Source organism: Pseudophryne corroboree, chromosome 5 (genome assembly GCF_028390025.1).
Source record: "Pseudophryne corroboree isolate aPseCor3 chromosome 5, aPseCor3.hap2, whole genome shotgun sequence".
In the NCBI taxonomy this organism is placed as follows: Eukaryota; Metazoa; Chordata; class Amphibia; order Anura; family Myobatrachidae; genus Pseudophryne; species Pseudophryne corroboree.
The window spans coordinates 609,859,841-609,887,356 of NC_086448.1; the positions used below are offsets into that span (position 1 = coordinate 609,859,841).

A 27,516-nucleotide genomic window follows, 5' to 3' on the forward strand; every position below is an offset into this window, starting at 1 on the left:
TCCATTCGGCAGATTCCATGCACGAACATTTCAGTGGGATCTGCTGGACAAATGGTCCGGATCGCATCTGCACATGCATCAGCGGATAACACTGTCACCGAGAACAAGGTTGTCTCTCCTGTGGTGGTTGCAGACTGCCCATCTGTTAGTGGGCCGCAGATTCGGCATACAGGACTGGGTCCTGGTGACTACGGATGCCAGCCTACGAGGTTGGGGAGCAGTCACAAAGGGAAGAAACTTCCAGGGCGTGTGGTCAAACCTGGAGACGTCTCTTCACATAAATATACTGGAGCTAAGAGCGATCTACAATGCTCTAAGCCTGGCAAAATCGCTGCTTCAGGGTCAGCCGGTGTTGATCCAGTCCGACAACATCACGGCAGTCGCCCACGTAAACCGACAAGGCGGCACGAGAAGCAGGAGTGCAATGGCAGAAGCTGCAAGGATTCTGCGCTGGGCGGAGAATCATGTCGTAGCACTGTCAGCAGTGTTCATCCCGGGAGTGGACAACTGGGAAGCAGATTTCCTCAGCAGACACGACCTTCACCCGGGAGAGTGGGGACTTCATCCAGAAGTTTTCCACATGATTGTGAACCGTTGGGAAAAACCAAAGGTGGACATGATGGCGTCTCGCCTCAACAAAAAATTGGACAGGTATTGCGCCAGGTCAAGAGACCCTCAGGCAATAGCTGTGGACGCTCTGGTAACACCGTGGGTGTACCAGTCAGTGTATGTGTTCCCTCCTCTGCCTCTCATACCAAAGGTACTGAGAATTATACGGAAAAGAGGAGTAAGAACAATACTGGTAGCTCCGGACTGGCCAAGAAGAACTTGGTATCCGGAACTTCAAGAGATGCTCACGGAGGATCCGTGGCCTCTACCTCTAAGAAGGGATCTGCTTCAGCAGGGACCTTGTATGTTCCAAGACTTACCGCGGCTGCGTTTGACGGCATGGCGGTTGAACGCCGGATTCTAAAAGAGAAGGGCATTCCTGAGGAAGTTATTCCTACTTTAATTAAAGCCAGGAAAGAAGTGACCGCACAACATTATCACCGCATTTGGAGAAAATATGTTGCGTGGTGTGAGGCCAAGAAGGCTCCAACGGAAGAATTTCAATTGGGTCGATTCTTACATTTCCTGCAAGCAGGATTGTCTATGGGCCTCAAATTGGGGTCCATTAAAGTTCAAATTTCGGCCTTATCAATTTTCTTCCAGAAGGAATTGGCGTCAGTGCCTGAAGTACAAACTTTTGTCAAAGGTGTACTACATATACAACCCCCAATAGTGCCTCCAGTGGCACCGTGGGATTTGAACATGGTTCTAAATTTTCTCAAATCTCATTGGTTTGAGCCTTTAAAATCGGTAGATTTAAAATACCTTACATGGAAGGTAACCATGCTGTTGGCCCTGGCTTCAGCCAGGAGAGTTTCGGAGTTGGCAGCTTTGTCATACAAAAGCCCATATCTGATATTCCATTCGGACAGGGCAGAATTGAGGACACGTCCTCAATTTCTCCCTAAGGTGGTTTCGGCATTTCACTTGAACCAGCCTATTGTGGTGCCTGCGGCTACTAGCGACTTGGAGGACTCCAAGTTACTGGACGTTGTCAGAGCATTAAAAATATATATTTCAAGGACAGCTGGAGTCAGAAAATCTGACTCGTTGTTTACATTGTATGCACCCAACAAGTTGGGTGCTCCTGCGTCTAAACAGACGATTGCACGTTGGATATGTAGTACAATCCAACTTGCACATTCTGTGGCAGGCCTGCCACAGCCTAAATCTGTAAAGGCCCATTCCACAAGGAAAGTGGGCTCATCCTGGGCGGCTGCCCGAGGAGTCTCGGCATTACAACTTTGCCGAGCAGCTACGTGGTCAGGGGAGAACACGTTTGTAAAATTTTACAAATTTGATACTCTGGCTAAAGAGGACCTGGAGTTCTCTCATTCGGTGCTGCAGAGTCATCCGCACTCTCCCGCCCGTTTGGGAGCTTTGGTATAATCCCCATGGTCCTGACGGAGTCCCAGCATCCACTAGGACGTTAGAGAAAATAAGAATTTACTTACCGATAATTCTATTTCTCATAGTCCGTAGTGGATGCTGGGCGCCCATCCCAAGTGCGGATTGTCTGCAATGCTTGTACATAGTTATTGTTACAAAAATCGGGTTATTACTGTTGTTGTGAGCCATCTGTTCAGAGGCTACTTCGTTTGTGTTATCATACTGTTAACTGGGTTCAGATCACAAGTTGTACGGTGTGATTGGTGTGGCTGGTATGAGTCTTACCCGGGATTCAAGATCCTTCCTTATTGTGTACGCTCGTCCGGGCACAGTACCTAACTGAGGCTTGGAGGAGGGTCATAGGGGGAGGAGCCAGTACGCACCATGTGACCTAAAAGCTTTTTTAGATGTGCCCTGTCTCCTGCGGAGCCCGCTATTCCCCATGGTCCTGACGGAGTCCCAGCATCCACTACGGACTATGAGAAATAGAATTATCGGTAAGTAAATTCTTATTTTTTTTTTGTTTATCAATAAAATATTTAAAAACCATTTTTAAAGATATATTCTATACTTCAATTTTTAAAAAAAAAATGTAAATTGATTTTTGAGCAGTCTTGGGGGGAAAGAGGTTAAACAATGAGGAAGGGTGATTAGGAAACATCAGCACACAGATATTCAGGCCAATACTCAGAAGCATTGTCTAAAAGAGAACATCTTCTTTAAGAATGTATTTGTTGAAAACAAACCAGGTAGATAGGACAGACGGCGGTATCCTGGCAGCGAGCGTAGCCAGTCCCCCTCGAGGGCTCGCTATGTGTTGGGCCCGGTATATTCCCCCTCGGGTGGTGTCGGTATTCCGACTGCCGGCATTTTGCCAGGTGTCAGGATTCATAAAGGCCCGTACACACTGGTCGATGTATCGGCCGTTCTCTTGAACGGCCGATACATCGCGGGACCGTCGGCCAGTGTGTACGGGCGATACGTCTGTGAACTCCGTCGTTCACAGACGTATCGCGTCGGCCGCGCAGCACAGCCGACGGCCAATATATCTACCGATGTATTGGCCCGTCGCTGTGTGTGTACGGGGCGGTCGTCCGACCGCCCGTACACATGCTGCGGCAGCCGGCGGTGATTGACAGGTGAACTGGGCGGGCGCGAGCGCCCGCCCGCCCAGTTCATGACGTCAGTCCCCCGACGGATCGGGCTGTGTGTATGCACAACACACTGCCCGATCCGTACATAGATATATCTGCAGATCAATTGATCTGCAGATATATCTAATAGTGTGTACCCACCTTAAGTCTGTATCCTGACCGCCGTGGTCCCGACAGCCAGGATGTTAACTGCCTACCTGCCAGACAATATCGGAGCTTTAATAATGGGATATTCACAGAAAACTTATAACCTAAAGTTTCTAGACAAGTTTATTTTTCAACTTTTCTGGATGTTAGTCTGATAAAATTATTCTAGAAACCAAATGACAAATTATGAATTAAAAGATTAAAGGTTTAAAATAATACTTACATAATAGCTATCATTAATTTGTACCATTGGTGCATTTACACAGGCGCCAAGACACTCCACCTCTGTCAGTGTGAACATATTATCAGGAGTGGTCTCCCCCACATGTATGCCTGTTATCAGAAGACACAGTTAGCCTGCCTAAAGTACCACAGCATTGTCAGTTTCTTTCTCTCCAGTGCGAGTCACATACTAAATATTTGTTTTATAAAATGCATTTTGTGACAGACTAATGCCCATCTACAGTGACCTTATAAAAAATAAACTTGATATTTACATTTAGATGCACAGTCAAAGCTGCACATCGCCTCAGTGGTGAATGCCACTAATACCCCTTTCACACGGACAAATATTTCCCGGGTTATTGCACAGAACGCACATCAACCCGGGAATTTGCTCAGTGTGAAAGGGTACTGAAAGAATATCCCTGGTCGAGCGTCCCGGCGCTTCATACCAGGTCTCGACCTGGGTTGAAGCCGGAATCGACCCGGGATGCATGCATCAAGGTGACCCGACACCTGTTCTATGCATAGGAGGAAGCAGTGCTTGGAGATGATCTCCAAGCACCGCCTCCGGTAGCATCAGCGGTGACGTCACCAACCCGGCAATATGCCGGGTCGGGCCGCAAGTCTGAAGGGGTCGCACCTGCGAAGCACCCGTGTACACATTCCCGGGTGCGACCCGGCTATTGTCAATCTGAAAGGGGTGCGAGTGTCTCCATAGTAACTGGTGTGGCTCATTAGATGCCGCGCAGTGTGAATGTGCCCTTCTCAGTATTCTGTACACGGGACTGTAAAAATGCCTCTGATTGGTGCTTTCTTGGGCTCAGAAAAGATGTCATCATCCAGAGCCCGGGAAAGCGGAGGAGAAGCCCTGGAAAGCGCAGAGCGGAGGAGACAGGCAACATGGCGACCTGGACAGTATACTGCACAGTGTGACAAGCTGTAAAGCACAAAGAATCCCGAGCTCCGGCATACACACTGGTACTGCATTGGCCATGACTGCTGCAATGCTGTGAGCAGGCTTCAATCCTCCCTTTGCTTGCCTATTGTGACCTCATCTATGTGAGCCAGAAAAATGTCCATTTCTAATGACATACATATGCATTTGCAGGGATTTCCCGGGATCAGTATAAATGGGGCTGTCCCGGGTTGATCCCAGGTCTAAGCGCAGTGTGAAAGGGGACATTCCCGGGATGAGTCTGGGAACACATTCCCGGGTGTGACCCGGTTCTGTCAGTGTGAAAGGGGTATATCAGTGGCAACTAGTAAGCTTCACAGTCAACTTAAAAGTTATTACAAATACAGTACTACTATTTTGAAGGGGGAAAAAAAAAAAAAAAAAAGACATTGCTATACTAGCTGATCACAATATAAGGGTACAATCCAGTTAACTTGCGGGTGTAAGTGTGACTATATGCTGCACTTACGTCACTGGCAGATTTTTGCTCATAGTCCCATAGTGTTGTGTACACTAATCCATAAATCTGGGGTGGGATAGGACAACTCACATCACATGTACGGGGGCCAATTAATTGCGTGACACATATAACATTCACATGAGACTTGACTTACCGAGTTTCTTTTGGATAGCCTGTAGAATGGAATCAGAATCTCTAAGCATACAAGGTGTTGTTGTACAAATCTGAATGTGGTATTTTCCTACTGGTTTCCTGTTGAACATAGTATAGAAAGTTGCTACTTCATATACTCGCATGGCAGGCATCTCCAACACTTCAGCCACCTGAAAACACAGCAACACTCACCTTTAAAACAGCCCTTTACAGTGCTGCGTATGAATTTATTTTATACCAGGGGCCTTGTTTGTCTGGTAATAAAGTTACAAAAAACGCTCACATCTTTGCCAACCTATCCATCTGTAGTTTATCCCTTGTATACCTAACCCCACTCTAGTTCACGACAACAGTGCTTGCCTCAAAGGCAGATTTAGAGGTAATACCAAGCCTGGACAACTTGCTCTAATTATCATCAAAAATGATCAACCAAACTCAGGGTGTATAGAGGAGTCACAAATGTTAAAGGTTGCCATTACGAATGATAATGCTTCAAGAACTGATTTCCAGTCAGGAAATTCACTATGTATACAACGGGTGTGGTATGCTTGACCGGCGGTATGCTGCTGGGATCAGCAGAATCCCGAAAGGAAAGAGGGGATGAGGAAGGGGGTGCAAGCGCAATAGGTCCCTTGCAGGCTCGGACACCCACAAGTGGGAATAGTCCCTGTTGGTCGGCATGCAAACCATCGGGATTGTGAGAGCGCGGGATGTAGGGGAGGTTATGTGACAGTCGGTCTCCTGACAGAACGGGATATTGGTCGACATGGTCACTATGTCAACATGAAAAAAGGTTTTTCACTTTTTTTTTTACATTTTTTGAACTTTTTCATACTTTATGATCCACGTGGACTACAATTGGGAACGGTAATGCAAGGGGACACGGTGCACTAATGGGGGTTCCCCGTCACTTTACGAAGATAACAACACCACAAAATGTTTTTTGAAAAAAACTCATGTCGTTCTTTTCCCATGTTGACCTTGTTCATGTTGACCTAATGACCCATACCTGACAGAACTGTGGGACAGATTGAGGTGTTCAGCATCAGGAACAAGTGGTGTACCCTATGAATCCAGTTTAGTGCTGTCAGATTATGGCCCTATATCATCCTCATTTTACTATATTTTATCACAATCCTGATTGATAGCTGATTAATCTTTTAGCAAGGTTAGGTCGGATTAATCAGCCATTTGCAGCCAGGTTTTGTGAAGAATTAAGTAATTAAACATAAATGTAAAATATTTTATTGTCCAGGTGATCAACACATTTCCCCAATGTCTGCTTCAGTCAAAGTAAGCTCTCGTGTTTTTAGGGTGTTGTTGATAAAGGACGGCCTGCCCAAATTAAACACAATTGCCTCTGCAAGTGAGGAGCGACTTGTGGTCTGTGGACGCTCTTCTAGGACAAACTTTTATCGTATGTGCAGGATATAAAATGTAATCGTTCTGCTACAGACACCTACAGGTCAGTAGTACTATGCACTTATAGTTACATTTAATTACACCAAAATCTGGACTTTTCAGTGCTAACTGATAGCAGTATTTAGATTCTTAAATTATAGTGCACCTGACATAATTAGGAGACAGAAGGGCTAATTACCTGCTGTGGAACACCAGTAAACCTTTGCAGTTAACTCTGTAGGAGTTCATTATCAGAAACGTCCCCCAGATTGTGTGATTTTATGCTATTTCAACTAAAAAGACCGTTAACAAAATGATCACTTCTCTTGTTACCATAAATATACCCCAAACCTCATTTTACCAAAATGCAGACTTTCATGAAGAAGCCCTCTTGGGGGCTGTATGTAAACCAGGTTGACTATGTTGAAAAGGCCACTTCCACCGTCCTTAGCCCAGCAGCAGTCAGATCACAAACACTACTTTGCAGGTTAAGGATACCTGCTAAGATTCCCGCTAACTATCTTATGTAGTAGCTAGGATGTACTGACTAGCCAAAGATAGATCTCCAGTAACTGTTGGGCAACAAGGCTACCAAAGATGGGTGTTCTCCTGAGAGCCTGACCCCATATTTGGTTTAGTGTAAGGATTCTGCTGAAATCACAGCTTCCCTTGGGATCCTTTCTGACTGATGCAGTAAAGGGCGATTCTCCAGAAAGTGAATATAAAGTCCAAAAAATAAGTCCCATGCATCACACGCGTTTCTTTTCTTTTTTTTTCCTTTTAAACTGGTCTGTTAAGAAATTGTAGTTATGTGAACTCCTAATTGCTTAGTAGCAATGCCATACCCTATAACGTAAGACCCACTAAAATCTTGGTATTTTGGAAAAGTATGCTGCTTGAATTTGTATAGCTGTCCCGTGCATTACCAGGTGAATCGCTCTAAATTGGATCCCCCTTGTTGCAGTTTCTAGGATGGGACAGACTAGTCCATCACATACAGCCATGGAATGAAAGCCATATACACAACAGCAATTAAAACAGACAAAGGAGAGCCTCTACTGAAACTACCAATTCATTTAATTAAAATAGCCATGAAAGGCATTTTAGTTATAGAGATTCATGTTAATTACCATACAGCATCATCTTGTGTGTAACAATGTTCTGATCTATAGGTTATAGCAAATACTCCTAAACTTACCAGTTAATTTGAAGACACCAAGTGAGTGATTGGAAATAAAAGCTATGGCCATGATGTGCCATTCTAGAACGGCATATCACAGCCAGCAACATCACTGCTTTTCTGCTGCGGGGTACACTGGGCTCCACAAGGACAGACATAGTGGGTGTAGAGTAGGATCTTGATCCAACGCACTAACAGGCTGAAAAGCATTGACTGTTCCCAGAATGCATAGCCCCGCCTCCCTGCACAGGAGCTCAGTTTTGTAGTTGGTGCCGCAGATAGCAGGCACATAACAGAGGGGCTGCTCCAGGCAGCCCTAAGAAGAGCTTTTTTGAAGAAAAAGTGAAGACTACAAGGGCAACAGCGGTGTGTAAATGTCAGGAGACATTCACTGCTGCAGCTCCAGCTCTCCCCAGCGGCGCTGTACACTCCTGAGCCCTGGTTGCCGGGTAACTACAGCAGGAGGCTCTAGTTTTCTTCATGGTCAGGCACACACGACGGGGGCTCTCCGGGATTGCGTGGCCGCGCTTCGGGAGGTGGTAAGTGGGTCCTGCTTGCGGGACCCGTACTTTATCGCGATCCGGCGCGGTCAGTGGGAGGCGGGCAACATGCGCTGGCGGTTGACACTGTGGCAGTACAGGCGATCCCACTAGATCACCAGGGCATGGGTGCAGGTCAGGTTTTCCCTTAAAACCATTTTAATAGTAGCCCACAGTACCCGGTGGTTTTGCCAGCAGGGGGATAAGGCTTAGACCTGGAGCCCCTCCCCCAGCCCCAGGGCGCCATTTCCTGCAAATGTTCCCGCCCTGGAGCTGCATATCTGTCTCTCCCTCACTCCCGGTCAGTGTCTGGGCGTCATTTCTCTCAGCTACACTGTTCCTGGGACTGCTTGGGCAAATCCTCCTGTGTAAAGCCGCCTGGTTGTCAGCGCTGTGCCTTTACATGACACTTAAGTATTCTACCTGCCTTTTAGACAGTGTTAGTTAAGAAAGAGTGCATTTAATCAGGGTTTTCTAGTACAATTACCCTGTGATATACATCCAGTTCTTACTTTGCAGTGTTATATCTATTGACTACATAGCTATGTAAGCTAGTCCAGTGCAGCAGTATTGTTAGTAATAACCTCTGCATTGTACAGACTGTGACTATTTGTGTGTGCATTAGCTTGCTGAGTGGTTTCCATTTCGTGTCTTACTCAACTTGCTATCCCTATATTCTATAACCTGAGGGGGCTTGGTGCGTCAGGTTTTATATTTATATAGGATTTTCACTAGATATACTATACTTGTATTTTTCTCTGTGATTTTAGTCACCATATCTCTCCTATATCTCTGCTTGTGCTGACTACACTGCGCAGGGGTTTGGGTAAGAGGTATTGTGCTGCTGCCAATTGTACTGTGTTACCTGATACTGTAAGTTATATCATGTCTGCTTCTGAGGGTAATGGTTCTGGGGCTGAACACACTGCCGGTGTTGCTGAAGCTGAAGCCACAGATCCCTATGAGGAGAATATAGCAGCTGTGGGCTCTGGTTCTGGGGGCTCCTTGCCCCCCAGTGGAACTGTGGCAACGGAGGTACATAATGACCCACCGTGGGCTGCTTTTTCCACGCTTCTACATATGCTAGTTAATAAACTAACACCCCCTATGGGACCCCCTATGCCGATGCAACCGTATGTGGTCCCTGCAGCTAACCCGCCGTGGGCGGACAATTTATCTGCTCAATTGAAGAAGTTGAACCAGTCCCTGACTACTAAAAAGTCTGACCCTCGCTCGCCTAAGCCCAAGGGGTCCTCTAACCGAGCTCTTATCTCCTCACAATCCACTGCTGTCACTGACACCTCGTCTGATGAAGATGGCACTTACACTGACCCCACAGATTCTGATCTTTTGGAGGCTATTAAGTTGATTTTACAGATTACGGATGATCCCGAGCCATCCGTCCCTCCTAAGAAATCAGATAGGGTCAAGCGTCAGAAGGTGGTTAAACAAGTTTTACCTCACTCTGACCACCTAGTGGATATACGTCAGGAACCCTGTGAAAACCCGGGTAAGAAGTTTGTGCCTCAAATGAAGATGCTGGCTCGCTATTCCCTCGCACCAGAGCCGTCTAAAAATTGGGAAATGCCTCCTCCAGTAGACTCATGTGGCTAGGATGGTGGTTTCCTCAGCTCTGTCACTACAGTCACGTCTCTAAAAGAGCCTACGGATAAACGTGTGGAGGGTTGTCTGAAAGTGATTTACACCCTCACGGGTGCTGCACATAGGCTCACTATTGCAGCAACATGGGCTGCAGAGGCTATTGAAGCATGGGCCTTAGAGTTAGAAGCTGAAATCTCTTCTGACCATGCTAGACAATGCTGGTCATATATTGTCACAGCTTCTCACTATATTAAAGAGGCGGCTTCTGATGCCGGTATCCTAGCAGCCAAGGCCTCTACTACATCAGTCCTGGCTCACCGGATATTGTGGCTGAGATCCTGGTCTGTGGATCTGGACTCTAGAAAAACCCTGGAGGTACTCCCTTTCAAGGGAGATATTCTGTTTGGGGAGGACTTAAATAAGATTGTGGCTGACTTGGCAGACAGGCAGTTTTGGCAGTAGCCAAGTACCGCTCCTTCTGTGTCGAAGGCTAAAGGTACTTCCTTTCGCCCCTTTCATCTTTCAGGTAAAACAGGCCCGCACTTCCAAACCTGGTAAGCCAAAGCCCAAAAGAGCCTGGGCGGCCCGTCAGCCAGCTTCCAAGACCGATAAGCCTGCCGCATGACGGGGCGGGCCTCCCCCTGGGGGATCCCAGGGTGGGGGGCCGGCTTCTAGGGTATACCCAGGAATGGTTGAAGACTATTTCAGATGCCTGGGTACGGGAAGTCGTCACTCGAGGTTACGCCATAGCCTTCAAAAACCGACCCCCTCATCGATTTTGCCGGACAGACGTCCCGTTGGACCAGACAAAGGCAAACACTCTACATTCGGTGGTACAGACCCTCCTGGATACAGGAGTCGTAGTACAGGTGCCTCTTGCGCAGAGGGGCCGGGGGTACTATTCTCCGCTGTTTCTAGTCCCGAAACCGAATGGGTCCTCCCGGCCCATTCTAAACCTCAAGGCATTGAACAGGTTTGGGAAGGTTTCCAAGTTCCGTATGGAAACCCTTCACTCTATAGTTCTGGCCTTGGAACCTGGGGACTACATGGTCTCCCTGGACATACAGGATGCTTACCTGCATATTCCTATAGCAGCGTCACATCAGCAATACCCGAGGTTTGCGATTGTCAATCTCCATTACCAGTTTTAGGCGTTACCTTTTGGTTTAACTACGGGTCCGCGAGTCTTCACCAAAGTTATGGCGGTGATGACTGTGGTGCTCAGCCGTCAAGGGGTCAGGATACTGCCGTATCTGGATGACTGGTTAATCCTGCCAAATTCCCCAGAACTTCTCCTACGTCATCTGGATATGACTGTCCGGTTTCTACAAGCCCACGGGTGGCTCATCAACTGGAAGAAATCCTACCTGGTCCCTGCTCAGAGCATGGTGAACCTGGGAGCGCTATTGGACACTCACAACCAGATGTTGTTCTTGTCTCAGGAGAAAGTCCTGAAGCTTTAGGACAGGATTCGTTGCTTCCATTCTCGTCCGCAAGTGTCGATACATTCGGCGATGCAGGTGCTGGGCCTCATGGTCTCAGCATTCAACATGGTGGAGTATGCTCAATTCCATTCTCGCCCCCTCCAGAAGCTAATTCTAGCTAAGTGGGACGGCCTGCCTCACCGGATCAGGTCTCACATGTTCTCATTGACTCCGGAGGTCCGTCTGTCGCTGCTCTGGTGGCTCCAGGACCAACAATAGTGCAGGGGACGTCCCTTCTGGATATCCAACTGGGTCCTGTTGACGACAGATGCCAGTCTAAGAGGTTGGGGCGCGGTGCTGGAGCAACTCTCTCTTCAGGGTCGGTGGACCAAGGAGGAATCCCTCCTCTCGATCAACATTCTGGAATTGCGTGCGGTCTTCAATGCATTGCACCTAGCCTAGCATTTATTTCAGAACCGTCCTGTTCAAGTACAGTCGGACAACGCCACCACAGTGGCTTACATAAATCATCAAGGCGGCACTTGAAACCGTACCGGCCATATCGGCAATATTCATTCCGGGAGTCCTGAATTGGGAAGCGGACTTTCTCAGTCGTCAGGACGTACATGCCGGCGAGTGGGGCCTCCATCCAGATCTGATGGCGTCTCGACACAATCACAAGGTTCCGGTCTTCGGAGCAAGGACAAGGGATCCTCAAGCAGCATTCGTGGATGCGCTGGCGGTGCCGTGGAGGTTTCGGCTGCCGTACGTGTTCCCTCCGGTGTCACTCCTGCCCAGGGTAATTCGGAAGTTCAAGCAAGAAAAAGGAATTTTGCTTCTCATAGCTCCAGCGTGGCCCAAACGGCACTGGTTCTCAGACCTGCAAGGCCTATCGTCAGAGCGTCCAATTCTACTTCCACAACGCCCAGACCTCCTCGTTCAGGGCCCCTGTGTCTACCAGGACCTAGCCCGGCTGTCTTTGACGGCATGGCTCTTGAAGCTTCCGTCTTAAGGGCTAAAGGGTTTTCTGAGGCGGTCATTCAAACTATGTTGCGGGCCCGGAAACCGGCTTCGGCTCGGATTTACTAAAGGGTCTGGCATTCTTACTTTGTTTAGTGCGCATCTAACGATTATGACGCTTCCAAGTTTAGTACATCCAAGTTGTTGGCCTTTCTTCAGCAGGGCCCGGACTTAGGCCTGCGTCTGGCCTCCCTCAAGGTTCAAATATCTGCCTTGTCGGTGTGGTTTCAGAGAAAAATTGCGACCTTACCTGATGTGCATACCTTTACTCAGGGTGTGTTGCGTATCCAACCTCCCTATGTCCGGCCTGTGGCTCTTTGGGAATGTCGGTGGTTTTGGAGGCGTTACAAGAGTCTCCGTTCGAACCTCTTGGTTCAGCTGATCTTAAGTGGCTTTCCCTTACGGTGGTGTTTCTGCTAGCTATTGCCTCAGCTAGAAGAGTGTCGGATTTGGGTGCCTTGTCCTGTAGTTCCCCATATCTGATATTTCACCGTGACCGGGCGGTTCTTAGGACTCATCCCGGATATTTACCTAAGGTGGTTTCTTCATTCCACCTTAACCAGGAGATTGTGGTTCCGGCACTTGTTTCTCCTGATCTGTCTCCCAAAGAGCGGTCTTTGGATGTGGTACGGGCTCTCCGTATCTATGTGAAGAGAACTGCTTCTATTAGGAAATCTGATTCTCTCTTTGTGCTGTTTGGATTTCACAAACGGGGCTGGCCTGCTCATAAGCAAACTTTGGCCAGATGGAATAGAATGGCGATTGCACAGGCTCCTGCTCACATTACGGCCCATTCTACTCGGTCTGTGGGACCTTCTTGGGCGGCCCGCCGTGGTGCGACCCTTGAACAGTTGTGCAAGGCGGCTACGTGGTCCTCAGTGAACACGTTCATAAGGTTCTATGCCTTCGATACTGCCGCTTCCCAGGATGCTTCCTTTGGACGCAGGGTTCTTGTGCCCGCTACAGTGCGTCCCCTCCCATAAGGAACTGCTTTAGGACATCCCCTATGTCTATCCTTGTGGAGCCCAGTGTACCCCGCAGCAGAAAACGAGTTTTATGGTAAGAACTTACCTTTGTTAAAACTCTTTCTGCGAGGTACACTGGGCTCCACAAGGCGCCCACCCTGACGCACTTAGCTTCTTTGGGTTGGTATGGCATTAGCCGCTGACACTTCTCCTGTCGTGAGAGTGTGGTGTATGTGGCTACTAACCGCTGTCTCTTTTCCTGCTACTGCATTGGGCTGGTTAACTAAAAACTGAGCTCCTGTGCAGGGAGGCGGGATTATAGAGGAGGCGGCGCTATGCATTCTGGGCACAGTCAAAGCTTTTCAGCCTGTTGGTGCCTCGGATCAAGATCCTACTCTACACCCCCTATCAGAATACACAAAAGAAGGAAAAAACAAAAACACAAACAAATCTGCTTGAAGCGCCTAGAAATATTGATAAGTGGTTCAAACAACAGTGGGGCACAGCCAAAGAAGCACTGTGTATGTGCCTCTGTTAGTTTATGCACAAAGAAAAGGGAAAGAATTAGCTGCGCCTACAGTGTTGTTAGTATACCAAATTTATGGAGAGCTGACAAACAAGAAAATGTATAAATATATTTATTAAAATAATAACACACCAATAAAAAACTATTACACAGATATGTAAAACTTCTAAATTTACATGTACTCTGAAAACCGTAGATATATCTAATGAGCAGTATCCACAGAAAAAATGTTGGAGCAATGTGTTGAATATTAATTCAGTGCAAATATAAGTTTGTAACACTGTTTTAAAATTGTAACAGCGCTGTATCACGGTACCCAAGGGTTTCTCCGTGTAAACAGCCAGCACACGGCTTTCCTGGCCACAGCCACTGCACGGCTCATTTACCCAGTCAGCAGCACTTCTGATTACTAACACTGGTTACCTTCTATAAGTGGACATTAAAGGATTCTCCTCAGCCCTTGGGAGACTACCTGAAGTTCCTGGCTAAACCACTTCAAAGACGCTGGTAAATATACAGCAGCCTCTGTTAGAGCAACTCAGCTCATTTCTTTCTTTCACCGTTTAAACAATTAGTGAGCTGTAGCGGACTTCACCGAGGACGCTCGGTGTCCATAGCCCCAGGACAGATAATTATACAGCACTAATTGCTATCATTTTTGTCGGGACTTATATGTCTTTACAAGCTGGAGTGTGCATGTTGCCTCTGCACCTGTAGCTAATCTTTGCTATTGAGTTACTTCCTTCAAGTGATACAATTCATTAAGCATGGATGTTTAATGTTACAATTTTAAAACAGTGTTACAAACTTATATTTGCACTGAATTAATATTCAACACATTGCTCCAACATTTTTTCTGTGGATACTGCTCATTAGATATATCTACGGTTTTCAGAGTACATGTACATTTAGAAGTTTTACATATCTGTGTAATAGTTTTTTATTGGTGTGTTATTATTTTAATAAATATATTTATACATTTTCTTGTTTGTCAGCTCTCCATAAATTTGGTATACTAACAACACTGTAGGCGCAGCTAATTCTTTCCCTTTTCTTTCTACACCCCCTATGTCTATCCTTGTGGAGCCCAGTGTACCTCGCAGAAAGAGTTTTAACAAAGGTAAGTTCTTACCATAAAACTGTTTTTTTCTCACACCCCACAGAGGTGCACAGGAAAAGTAGTACCATAATGAGGTACATTGAGGGTACTATAATAAGCAAATCTGTGTGCAGCCAAACATCATGGTGATTGTAATTGGCCCCTAGTGACTGGGTGTAATTAATCATGCTACATACGCTGCATATACACAGAGAGAGCGATCTCCTTGAATAGCTAAAACGGACTCACACCTTTGACTAACTGAAAGCCACATAGGTGGGTGGAGCACTATCTTGGGGGCAATGTCAAAAATTATAGAACACTTTTAAAGTACATTCGGGTGGAGTTTACTATGTCTGTATAAATCCGGGCATATTAATCACCTGGTGCAAGCCTCTCCCCCATTCTGATAAGGTGCACAAAACCTTCAGTGACACAATGCTGCTTTTCTGTAGATCATTACAACTGACCTTTATTCAAATAGCAGTGATGTGGTCATTGCCTCTTCCCTGAATACATCCCTATGTATGCAAGAAAGAAGTGTGGAGGGGAGGACTATCCAGAACAACCTTAACTACATGAAACAGGCCATTGGTAGCAGTAAAGAACAGAGCAGGGTTGGATTACTGAAGGCTCCATGGGGACCAGAAGATCAGGTGAATGACACACTCGGGTAAATAACCCTAGGTTTTATTTTAACACCGCGCCACCCAAATCCAATATTTCGCTTTGGGTGGGGGTGTGGTATCATTTGTCAAAATGATGATATCGAAATGGACGTAATGTCAACATGCCTTGCATGTTGACATTGACCACATAGACATTTAGAATGTAGTTAGAATGTAGTTAGAATGTATTTATGTGGTACAGCTGGTGCAGTGCTCCAGCAGTGACATCAGGACGACTGACAGCGGTTCTGGTGGTGAGTTACCCTAACTCCTCCCCATAGTGCCTAACCTCCCCTCCTGAAGCCTAACCCTCCTGTCCCTGCAGAATGATGACAATTCACATATAGACATTCAGCAGATGCCGACATGCTTAATCTCGGCATCACCCTGAACCTAATAAAGCAAGTGAACCCAGGCGCTAATGAGTTAATGAACTCTAATCACCTACATCTATCTGAATTAGGCTCATAATATAGAAAACATGAGGGAAAAGAACAGTGCTAAGAGCTGCAGCAGACCATAAAGCAATTATAAAGTGAATATCTCCAAATCTGAGGGATTGTTATCCCATTTGTTATTAAACATTCAGTAAGTGGTGTCACCAGAAACTGATCAAGTTAAAATAATCATCTTGTAAGGGTTTCAACTGAAAACCATGTAGCTCTAAATGATGATATATGGGTTTCTTTTCCAATAATCAATCAGGCACAGTATGCATATGGAAACCCTATTAGTTTCCTAGGGTTCTGAGAAATTTGGCCTACATTAATTTATAAGGTTGAAGGAAGTACTTAGTAGAATTTTAGGAATCAGAACGGTCTCATAAATAACTGTTATAGCCACCTGAAAAGATTATAACTTAAAAATCCAATTAGAAAAATATTTTATAACATTAACTCTTATATTCAAAAGCATATTTCACCCCTGATCATATTCTCTAAAGAAAAAATAAAATAAAATAAAAAATAGAACAAACTGGCAGGCTGCAGGAGCTATCTTTCAAATAGTGACACATACAATGTCACTTATTTTGTAATACTGTATATATAGAAATGTAATGTGAGGTGGGCGGGTTTCCAGGATTCTAACAAAATATTTAAAAAAAAGGAAGGAGCATTAAAAAGGCTTATATAATATTATGCATCACCATATTGGAAAATATCTACCATCGTTTCAGTGGGATGACCTCTGTCCTCAAGGTGTGCTTGTACAGAGTACACACAGAGAAAAGTGGGCTGCGTCCATATGTTCCAATATGGCGATGTATGATACATAATATTTATTATATATATTACAGCATATATCTTTCTCATGATTAGCGCTCCAACTGGCTATATAATAATTTTAGCACAAGGGAAAGAAGATAAAAAAAAATAATTTTGGCTACGGCATCGGCAAACATCTAACAATTTTGCTGTTGTCATACCATTGTATGGGGATGGAAACCATACAGATGTTTCTAACGCACAAAAAGTGCACTTTTGTGGCTTATCACTTATTTCACATTTAGGCTAGCTCCAATGCTCATACGTGATATACTGTATGAAGTCGGATCGCCAGAGATACCACTGTTGGACAGTACGCATCGGCAGTATGTGCAGCAGTATCTGTGACGGTCTGACTACATACAAGATATCACATATAACATTGGGGCCAGCCAGGAGGACTAGTTAATGCACTGCGGGAGTTGCAGGGATCACCAGAGGGGAGGGGTTTTCTACCACCAGAAGGGAGGGGGTTATGGCTTTCTGCTTCGCCTCAATAAGAGCTATAGCAGCACGATAAACACCGCAATACTACATAACCCTCAAAGTTACTTACACACTAATATCACTATGCACTTTCAATCAAACCTTGTTCATAGCAGAGATAGGCAGCCATCCATGTTGTCTCTGGGCCAAATCAAGCACTGGGATCACAGCCGCTGCTTTGTGACCGTCTGGGTAGTTTCCAACTATAACTTCTATTCTCTTTTAAGGGGGAAAAAAAAAAAGGGTCAAATGTTATGTCTTATAAATCTCGTTAGTTAGAAAGGCCTAAAAAAAAAAAAAATAAGAATTTACTGACCGGTAATTCTATTTCTCGTAGTCCGTAGTGGATGCTGGGTACTCCGTAAGGACCATAGGGAACAGACGGGCTCCGCAGGAGACTGGGCACTCTTAAAAGAAAGATTAGGTACTACATCTGGTGTGCACTGGCTCCTCCCTCTATGCCCCTCCTCCAGACCTCAGTTAGGGAAACTGTGCCCGGAAGAGCTGACATTACAAGGAAAGGATTTTTGGAATCCAGGGTAAGACTCATACCAGCCACACCAATCACACCGTACAACTTGTGATAACTATACCCAGTTAACAGTATGAACAATATCTGAGCCTCATTCAACAGATGGCTCAGAACAATAACCCTATAGTTAAGCAATAACTATATACAAGTATTGCAGAAGTCAGCACTTGGGACGGGCGCCCAGCATCCACTACGGACTACGAGAAATAGAATTACCGGTGAGTAAATTCTTATTTTCTCTGACGTCCTAGTGGATGCTGGGTACTCCGTAAGTACCATGGGGATAATACCAAAGCTCCCAAACGGGCGGGAGAGTGCGGATGACTCTGCAGCACCGAATGAGCAAACTCAAGGTCCTCCTCAGCCAGGGTATCAAACTTGTAGAAATTTGCAAAAGTGTTTGATCCCGACCAAGCAGCAGCTCGGCAAAGTTGTAAAGCCGAGACCCCTCGGGGAGCCGCCCAAGAAGAGCCCCCTTCCTCGTGGAATGGGCTTTTACTGATTAAGGATGCGGCAGTCCAGCCGTAGAATGTGCAAGTTGAATCGTGCTACAGATCCAGCGAGCAATAGTCTGCTTAGAAGCAGGAGCACCCAGCTTGTTGGGTGCATGTAGGATAAACAGCGAGTCAGTTTTTCTGACTTTAGCCCTCCTGGAAACATAGATTTTTAGGGCCCGGACTACGTCCAGCAACTTGGAATCCTCCAAGTCCCGAGTAGCCGCAGGCACCACAATAGGTTGGTTCAAATGAAAAGCTGATACCACCTTTGGGAGAAATTGGGGACGAGTCCTCAATTCTGCCCTGTCCATATGGAAAATCAGATATGGGCTTTTACAGGACAAAGCCGCCAATTCTGACACACGCCTAGCTGAGGCCAAGGCCAACAGCAAGACTACCTTCCACGTGAGATACGTCAACTCCACGGTCTGAAGTGGCTCAAACCAATGTGAATTTAGGAAATCCAACACTACGTTGAGATCCCAAGGTGCCACTGGAGGCACAAAAAGGGGGCTGAATATGCAGCACTCCCTTAACAATGTCTGAACTTCCGGCAGCGTCTTTCCTAGCGTAGGAATCACTTCATCTGGAACGCCCTTTTCCGTTTAGGATCCGGCGTTCCACTGCCAAGCCTTCAAACGCAGCCGCGTTAAGTCTTGGAACAGACAGGGCCCCTGCAGTAACAGGTCCTGTCTGAGAGACAGAGGCCATGGGTCCTCCGAGATCATTTCTTGTAGTTCTGGGTACCAAGTTCTTCTTGGCCAATCCGGAACTACGAGTATAGTTCTTACTCCTCTCTTACTTACTATCCTCAGTACCTTGGGTATGAGAGGAAGAGGAGGGAACACATAAACCGACTGGTACACCCACGGTGTCACTAGTGCGTCCACAGCTATCGCCTGAGGGTCTCTTGACCTGGCGCAATACTTTTTTTAGCTTTTTGTTGAGGCGGGACGCCATCATGTCCACCTGTGGCCGTTCTCAGCGGTTTACAATCTGCGTGAAGACTTCTGGATGAAGTCCCCACTCTCCCGGGTGGAGGTCGTGCCTGCTGAAGAAGTCTGCTTCCTAGTTTTCCACACCCGGAATGAACACTGCTGACAGTGTTAGCACGTGATTCTCCGCCCATCGGAGAATCCTTGTGGCTTCTGCCAACGCCATCCTGCTTCTTGTGCCGCCTTGTCGGTTTACATGGGCGACAGCCGTGATGTTGTCTGACTGAATCAGCACCGGCTGGTTTTGAAGCAGGGGTTCTGCTTGACTTAGGGCATTGTAAATGGCCCTTAGGTCCAGAATATTTATGTGTAGGGAAGTCTCCTGACTCGACCATTGTCCTTGGAAGTTTCTTCCCTGAGTGACTGCTCCCCAACCTCGGAGGCTTGCATCCGTGGTCACCAGGACCCAGTCCTGAATACCGAATCTGTGGCCCTCGAGAAGATGAGCACTCTGCAGCCACCACAGCAGAGACACCCTGGCCCTCGGGGACAGGGTGATCAGCCGATGCATATGAAGATGCGATCCTCACTTGTCTAACAGGTCCCACTGAAAGTTCCTTGCATGGAACCTGCCGAAGAGAATTGCTTCGTAAGAAGCTACCATCTTTCCCAGGACTCACGTGCAGTGATGCACCGACACCTGTTTTGGTTTCAGGAGGTCTCTGACCAGAGATGACAACTCCTTGGCCTTCTCCTCCGGGAGAAACACCTTCTTCTGTTCTGTGTCCAGAAACATGCCCAATATCAGCAGACGCGTCGTAGGAACCAGCTGCGACTTTGGGATATTCAGAATCCAGCCGTGCTGTTGTAGCACTTCCTGAGATAGTGCTACTCCGACCAACAACTGCTCCTTGGACCTCGCCCTTATAAGGAGATTGTCCAAGTACGGGATAATTATAACTCCCTTCTTTCGAAGGAGTATCATCATTTCGGCCATTACCTTGGTACACACCCTCGGTGCCGTGGACAGACCAAACGGCAACGTCTGGAATTGGTAATGGCAGTTCTGTACCACAAACCTGAGGTACTCCTGGTGAGGTGGGTAAATGGGGACATGTAGGTAAGCATCCTTGATGTCCTGTGACACCATAAAATCCCCCTCTTCCAGGCCTGCAATAACCGCCCTGAGCGATTCCATTTTGAACTTGAACTTCCTTATATAAGTGTTCAAGGATTTCAAATTTAGAATGGGTCTCACCGAACCGTCTGGTTTCGGTATCACAAACATTGTGGAATAGTAACCTCGTCCCTGTTGAAGGAGAGGAACTTTGATTATCACCTGCTGGAGGTACAGCTTGTGAATTGCCGCCAGTACTACCTCCCTTTGCTTGGGAGTAGCTGGCAAGGCTGATTTGAGGTAACGGCGAGGAGGAGACGTCTCGAACTCCAGCTTGTATCCCTGAGATACCACTTGTAGAACCCAGAGATTCACCTGTGAGCGAACCCACTGGTCGCTGAAGTTCCGGAGACAGGCCCCCACCGCACCTGGCTCCACCTGTGGAGCCCCAGCGTCATGCGGTGGACTTAGTGGAAGCAGGGGAGGATATTTCTTCCTGGGAACTGGCTGTCTGGTGCAGCTTTTTCCCTCTACCCCTGCCTCTGGGCAGAAAGGACGCGCCTCTAACCCGCTTGCCTTTCTGAGGCCGAAAGGACTGTACTTGATAATACGGTGCTTTCTTAGGCTGTGAGGGAACCTGAGGTAAAAAAAGTCGACATCCCAGCTGTTGCTGTGGACACGAGGTCCGAGAGACCGTCCCCAAACAATTCCTCACCCTTATAAGGCAAAACTTCCATGTGCCTTTTAGAATCAGCATCACCTATCCACTGCCGAGTCCATAATACTCTCCTGGCAGAAATGGACATTGCATTAATTCTAGATGCCAGCCGGCAAATGTCCCTCTGTGCATCTCTCATATATAAGACTACGTCTTTAATATGCTCTATGGTTAGCAAAATAGTATCCCTGTCAAGGGAATCAATGTTATCTGACAGGGAATCAGACCATGCTGCTGCAGCACTACACATCCATGCTGAAGCAATAGCAGGTCTCAGTATAGTACCTGAGTGTGTATACACAGACTTCAGGATAGCCTCCTGCTTTCTATCTGCAGGCTCCTTTAAGGCGGCCGTATCCTGAGACGGCAGTGCCACCTTTTTTGATAAGCGTGTGAGCGCCTTGTCCACCTTAGGGGATGTCTCCCAGCGTAACCTATCCGTTGGCGGGAAAGGGTACGCCATTAGTAACCTCTTAGAAATCACTAGTTTCTTATCTGGGGAACACCACGCTTCTTCACACAATTCATTTAACTCATCAGATGGGGGAAAAGTCACTGGCTGCTTTTTCTCCCCAAACATAATACCCTTTTTTGTGGTAACCGGGTTAATGTCAGAAATGTGCAACACATTTTTCATTGCCGTAATCATACATCGGATGGCCCTTGTGGATTGTACATTTGTCTCATCCTCGTCGACACTGGAGTCAGACTCCGTGTCGACATCTGTGTCTGCCATCTGAGGTAGCGGGCGTTTTTGAGCCCCTGATGGCCTCTGAGACGCTTGGGGAGGCACGGGCTGAGATACCGGCTGTCCCAAAGCTGTTACGTCATCGAACCTTTTATGCAAGGAGTTGACACTGTCGGTTAATACCTTCCACATATCCATCCACTCTGGTGTCGGCCCCACAGGGGGCGACATCACACTTATCGGCTCTTGCTCCGCCTCCACGTAAGCGTCCTCATCAAACATGTCGACACAGCCGTACCGACACACCGCACACACACACAGGGAATGCTCTGACTGAGGACAGGACCCCACAAAGTCCTTTGGGAAGACAGAGAGAGAGTATGCCAGCACACACCAGAGCGCTATATAACAGAGGGATTTACACTATATACAAAGTGAATTTTCCCCCAATAGCTGCTTATATCACAATTTGCGCCTAAATTTATGTGCCCCCCCCTCTCTTTTTTACCCTTTCCGTAGTGTATACTGCAGGGGAGAGCCTGGGGAGCGTCCTTCCAGCGGAGCTGTGAAGAGAAAATGGCGCTGGCTGTGCTGAGGAAGATAGCCCCGCCCCTTCAGCAGCGGGCTTCTCCCTCTTTTTTAATAATATTTATGGCGGGGGATTAGGCACATATACAGTTTAGAACTGTATTATGTGCATTTTGCCACTTAAGGTATACTAATTGCTGCCCAGGGCGCCCCCCCCCAGCGCCCTGCACCCACCAGTGACCGGAGCGTGTGGTGTGCTGTGGGAGCAATGGCGCACAGCTGCAGTGCTGTGCGCTACCTTATTGAAGACCTGAGTCTTCAGCCGCCGATTTTCTCCAGAATCTTCCGTCTTCTGGCTCTGAAAGGGGGACGGCGGCGCGGCTCCGGGAACGGACGATCGAGGTCGGGCCCTGTGTTCGATCCCTCTGGAGCTAATGGTGTCCAGTAGCCTTCGAAGCACAAGCAGGTAGGTTTGCTTCTCTCCCCTAAGTCCCACGTAGCAGTGAGTCTGTTGCCAGCAGATCTCACTGATAATAAAAAAACCTAACAAATACTTTCTTTTTAGTGAACTCAGGAGAGCCCACTAAGTGCATCCAGCTCTGGCCGGGCACAGATTCTAACTGAGGTCTGGAGGAGGGGCATAGAGGGAGGAGCCAGTGCACACCAGATGTAGTACCTAATCTTTCTTTTAAGAGTGCCCAGTCTCCTGCGGAGCCCGTCTATTCCCCATGGTCCTTACGGAGTACCCAGCATCCACTAGGACGTCAGAGAAATAAACAAAGCCATTCAGTTGCAAACTCTACCAATCTGTATTTTATACTGGGTTTTTTTGCCACAATGCATTGTAAAAAACTAGAACACATACTGGCACTGGATTTATGAAGCCTTGGAGAGTGCTAATTTAGCACTCTCCAAGGCTGATTGGCTGGCACCATGCAATTTGCATGGTGCCAGCCAATCAGCTCCTAACTGCCATGTTACAGGTTGGGTTTGAAAAATGACAGGAGCTGGTTGGTTGGTTATCACAGTGCAATTTATCACTCTCCAAGGCTTGATAAATCTGGGCCATAATAAGGTATATACTGTAACATACAACAAATGTGTCCTATTTGTGCACATACCTTGTGATTTTCAGCAGTGAACTCAAAGGGAGTATCTGGGTTGTTTGAAGGTGTATCTCTATGCTGTAAGGGACAAAATAAATGAATATCAGCTCATTAGAACAGAACTTCACATTCAGGATTTTTCCTCCAGCTGCAGGGTATTCTGATTCAATTAGAGGAGAGAAAATGAGATGTGGAGACTTCTATAAAAGTCTCACACCACCAGTCTGATTTTTCCAAAAATCTTAATTTTTAGGAAAATCATTGGGACTTGCTCTGGCACCCTTGTGGCACTCCCCCTAAGGACTAATTAAGCAATTGGAAGTTTCCAATTAGCTTAATTAGTGACTCACCTTTGAACTTGGCATCTTCTACAACAGGGCTGGCCAAACCGGTCCTCGAGATCTACCAACAGCTCACATTTTCCAGACCACCTAGCTGGTGCACAGGTGTAGTCATTACTAATTAAGATGTACTGCATTCATTCCTATCTGACAATTCTACAGATCTCCAGGAGGCCTGGAAAACATGAACTGTTGGTAGATCTCGAGGACCGGTTTGGCCAGCCCTGTTCTACAACCTCGGGATCCAGACTCCTGCAGCAGCAGTGTGTATGAGTGAGTGTCTTACACTCGGGTGTGTGTGTCCCCAAAGGTGGTAGATGGGAGAACTACATTTCCTGCAGCCCCCTTACCTTCCAGCAGCTTCCTCCCTAGGGCAAAGATTGAGGGGAGACCACCAGACCGTTGAGTATCCTTTTTTTTTTTTTTTTTTTTTTTTTTCACGAACTGCTCTGAAAACCCTGCATGCATTTTTTTTTTTTTAAGATAGGATACCATGGGAAACAGGAGCACGCATACCCGCAGTAATCCACAATCGAGCTAGAGGTCCATGAAGTTTTTTTTGCAGGTTAAACCTCACATTCAATTGAACTCCCCCCTATAATTTAATTTTCCATATGTATTTGTCCAATATTAATATTAAGGGGTGACTGTTCATTTATTCCACTTGGAGTCAGTTATCATCTGCTCCCTGATTCACCCCATACCAGGTCCATTTCATCCAAGGTCAGCAGGCCATACTGTATATAACACATAATCACCTTTATTTATATAGCAAACCAGATGATGTGCCCGGTAGACGTTCGATATTTACAGTTTCCATTTCCTTCATCCCATCTTAAGTAATATGCTTAATTAATTTTATGCCTCTGGGTTACAGGAGTGTGGCAGTATCATGATTACCTAAATTAAGATATTTAAACATTTTTTAATATGAATGAATTGGAGGTGAATTATACGACAGGAAGAGGTGATGCCTGTGAGAGGTGTGAGGTGGAGTGGGGCTGAGGGCGAGGTGGAGAGGTGCACACCACTTGAAGTTTATGTGATAGGCATGCATTGCAATGGCCTTAGAGAGGTCCTGCGTAAAGCGTAGCCTCCTCATTGGGAAAAGTTCAGCAATGAAACGCTCATACAGCTCACCATTGCGGTAAACACTGAAACTCTAACAGTTGCCCAGCTACCACTGGTTTGAATAAACCACCATAAGTAAAGGGTTCGGACTTGTTAAGGAGGTTCTCTGGGTAGCTGGTGAAGTTCTCCCAGTTGTCCGCCTTGTGTCTCACAATTCGCTCACGCACCTCCCTATCCATTAGCTGAGTGTCATAAATGGAGAGGGTCTGGAACAAGCAGGCTCCCTCTCTCGTGATGGGGACAATGGTGTGAGACACCATCTCCACTTTAATCTCTTCAGTGACATCGACACATACGTGTACGTTTTACTTTTTATTTTATTTTTCAAATGGGCAAAAACATCAAAGGGGAAGGCCTTCTAAATGTAACGTGGAAACACCACCAAAAATGCAAGAAGTTGTAAGAAGGTTGTACCATGGATCTTAAGAATCCTCCAAGATGCCACGACAAAAACTACCAGACACTCGCTACATTTGCGAAAAATGCAAAGTTTCAGTGTGTCCAGAATGTATGTAATCATTTAAAAAAAAAAAAAAAGTTATTATATATCTCCAAAATTAAAAAATTGTCCTTGAAGATGATATCAATTCAAAAACTCAATTGCCATACTCAAGAAAATGTAAAATCCAAATTAAGGGGTGGCTTTGGATGTGGGCGAGACTGCAGCGCACACCAGCTGCCACCCAAAATGCTGCCAAACATCACTCGCAGTTGTTTGTGGCTCCCCTACTTGAATATTGGACTGCACAGCAGCCCCACCTCTTAAGCAGCCACTCTTCCTAGACAATTAGCTTTCAGTCCCACAGCACTTCGGACACGTTGCTTTGTCAACCAATCACCTCGGACGAGAGGAAACAATCCTTTTCACCCCCTTAGGAGTCAAATTTTGAAAAAACCCTGCTTAATGGGTGCTTAAGTCATGGAAGGGATATACTCCCTGAATTTCATGTTTCTAGGTCAGGACATTGCACAGCAGGAGGAAACATTTTACCCCTTTTCAACCCCTTAGGAGTCGAATGGAGATAAAGTCCCTCCCTACTCTGGTGGTAACTTTAGATGTGGAGAAGTTCTTTAACATGGTAAGGGTGTGTACACACGGTGAGATCCTTGCTATGCCCGATTTTCACTTGCGATTTCCCTTGAACTGTCCAGAGTCCAGCACCACCGATTTTGACTAACTTTTCTTGAGATATGGACTGTGTGTGCTTACGATTTTGGCTTATGTGAGATTTTGGCTTATGTGAGATGTCATTGACATGTGAGATGAACTAGATAGTAACCCGATCTAGCAAGGATTGACTTGCCTGCACAGTCTATCTTTTCTTGCGATGCCGACCTGGCAGGACCGCGCATCGGGATCGCAAGGTGACTTTCACCTTGTGATCTGCACTAACTTTTCTTGCGATTTTGACTATATAGTCAAAATCGAAAGAAAATATCTCAGCGTGTGTACACACCCTAAGACTAGTCTTTCGTGCATATTACCCTCCAAACTTTTGGCATTCATAGAATTTTGTGTGTGGTATTGCCTCAATTGTAATTTTTTTTTTTTTACTCCGCTGTGTCTGTTCTAGCAAACAATTTCACTTCTGATTCTTTCTCTGTTAATAATGGTACGAGTCAAGGCTGTCCCCTATTGCTCATTTTATTTGCTTTCATTGTGGAACCTCTTACACCTAGAATCCATCTCAGCTCAAAAATTTCACGTATACAGGTGGGCCCCAGTGACTGCAAGCTTTCCCTGTATGCTGAAGACATCCTGCTCACACTTCTCAAACCCTGACTCTACCTCCCACTGCTTTCTGAATTGCAGACTTACAGCAATATTTCAAATTTTAAAATCAATTGTAATAAAACTGAGTAATTGCCTTTAGACTGGCTTTCCACTGGCTGGCGGCCAATTACATTTCCTATGGTGCTTGGGCAAAAACTTAAGTACTTGGGCATTTACCTCACTAATTCATGCTGTGAACTGTCCCCCGCTCATATATATGAGCAGTGCCTACTTTTATTAAAATTGTTCAGTTGGGGGAAGGTGTCCAGCATTCTCAACACACAAACTATTTTTGCCCAACTGGATGGGAGAAATAAAACATGTTTGATTTCTCCTGCTAGTTGGAATGACCGTTTTCTGACATTTTCCAGCATGTGGGAGCAAGCAGCAGATTATCATTGCTCCCATACACCAGCAGATTATCATTCCAACCAGTCAACTAGTGGAACAATAATCTTTTAGTGTATGACCATCTTAAGGTGCATACACACAGAGCTTTTGCCCAGCGTGTATGCACAGCGATGATCGCCGACATCGCTGGGCTGAAAATCGCTCAGGTGCATACACACTGAGCGATTTTCCTCCCTGTTCAGCGATGTCCGCGGAGGTGAACGGCTTTTCATAGCAGGACGCTATGGAAAGCCGTCCACCCCACAGTTCTTCTGCTGGCAATACCAGTAGATGAAGAACGGCGACCGCCGGCGATGAAGCGGGGGGGTGCATCAGCGCTCATCGCTTGTGCATGCACACTGGGAGGTTTTGGGCTGAAAGTAGCTCAAAACACCAAAAGTGAGCTGCTTTCAGCTCAAAATCGCCCAGTGGGTATGGGCCTTTAGACGGCACTGGTATTTCATTCACAACTTCGTACAATGGGGGTCATTC

The 27,516-nt window shown here is 46.4% G+C and overlaps 1 protein-coding gene across 3 annotated transcripts in view; it reads right to left on the minus strand.

The window, feature by feature from the left end:
• NDUFV2 (NADH:ubiquinone oxidoreductase core subunit V2) overlaps positions 1-27,516 on the minus strand; it is a 131,720-nt gene that overhangs the window by 54,080 nt on the left and 50,124 nt on the right. For all 3 annotated transcript variants that reach the window (XM_063923484.1, XM_063923482.1, XM_063923483.1), the window contains exons 3-6: positions 23,404-23,466; positions 17,370-17,486; positions 5,094-5,262; positions 3,523-3,632 (exon numbers count right to left, since the gene is read on the minus strand). In XM_063923484.1, coding sequence (XP_063779554.1) covers positions 3,523-3,632; positions 5,094-5,262; positions 17,370-17,486; positions 23,404-23,466 — 459 coding nt within the window. The remainder of the gene's footprint in view (positions 1-3,522; positions 3,633-5,093; positions 5,263-17,369; positions 17,487-23,403; positions 23,467-27,516) is intronic.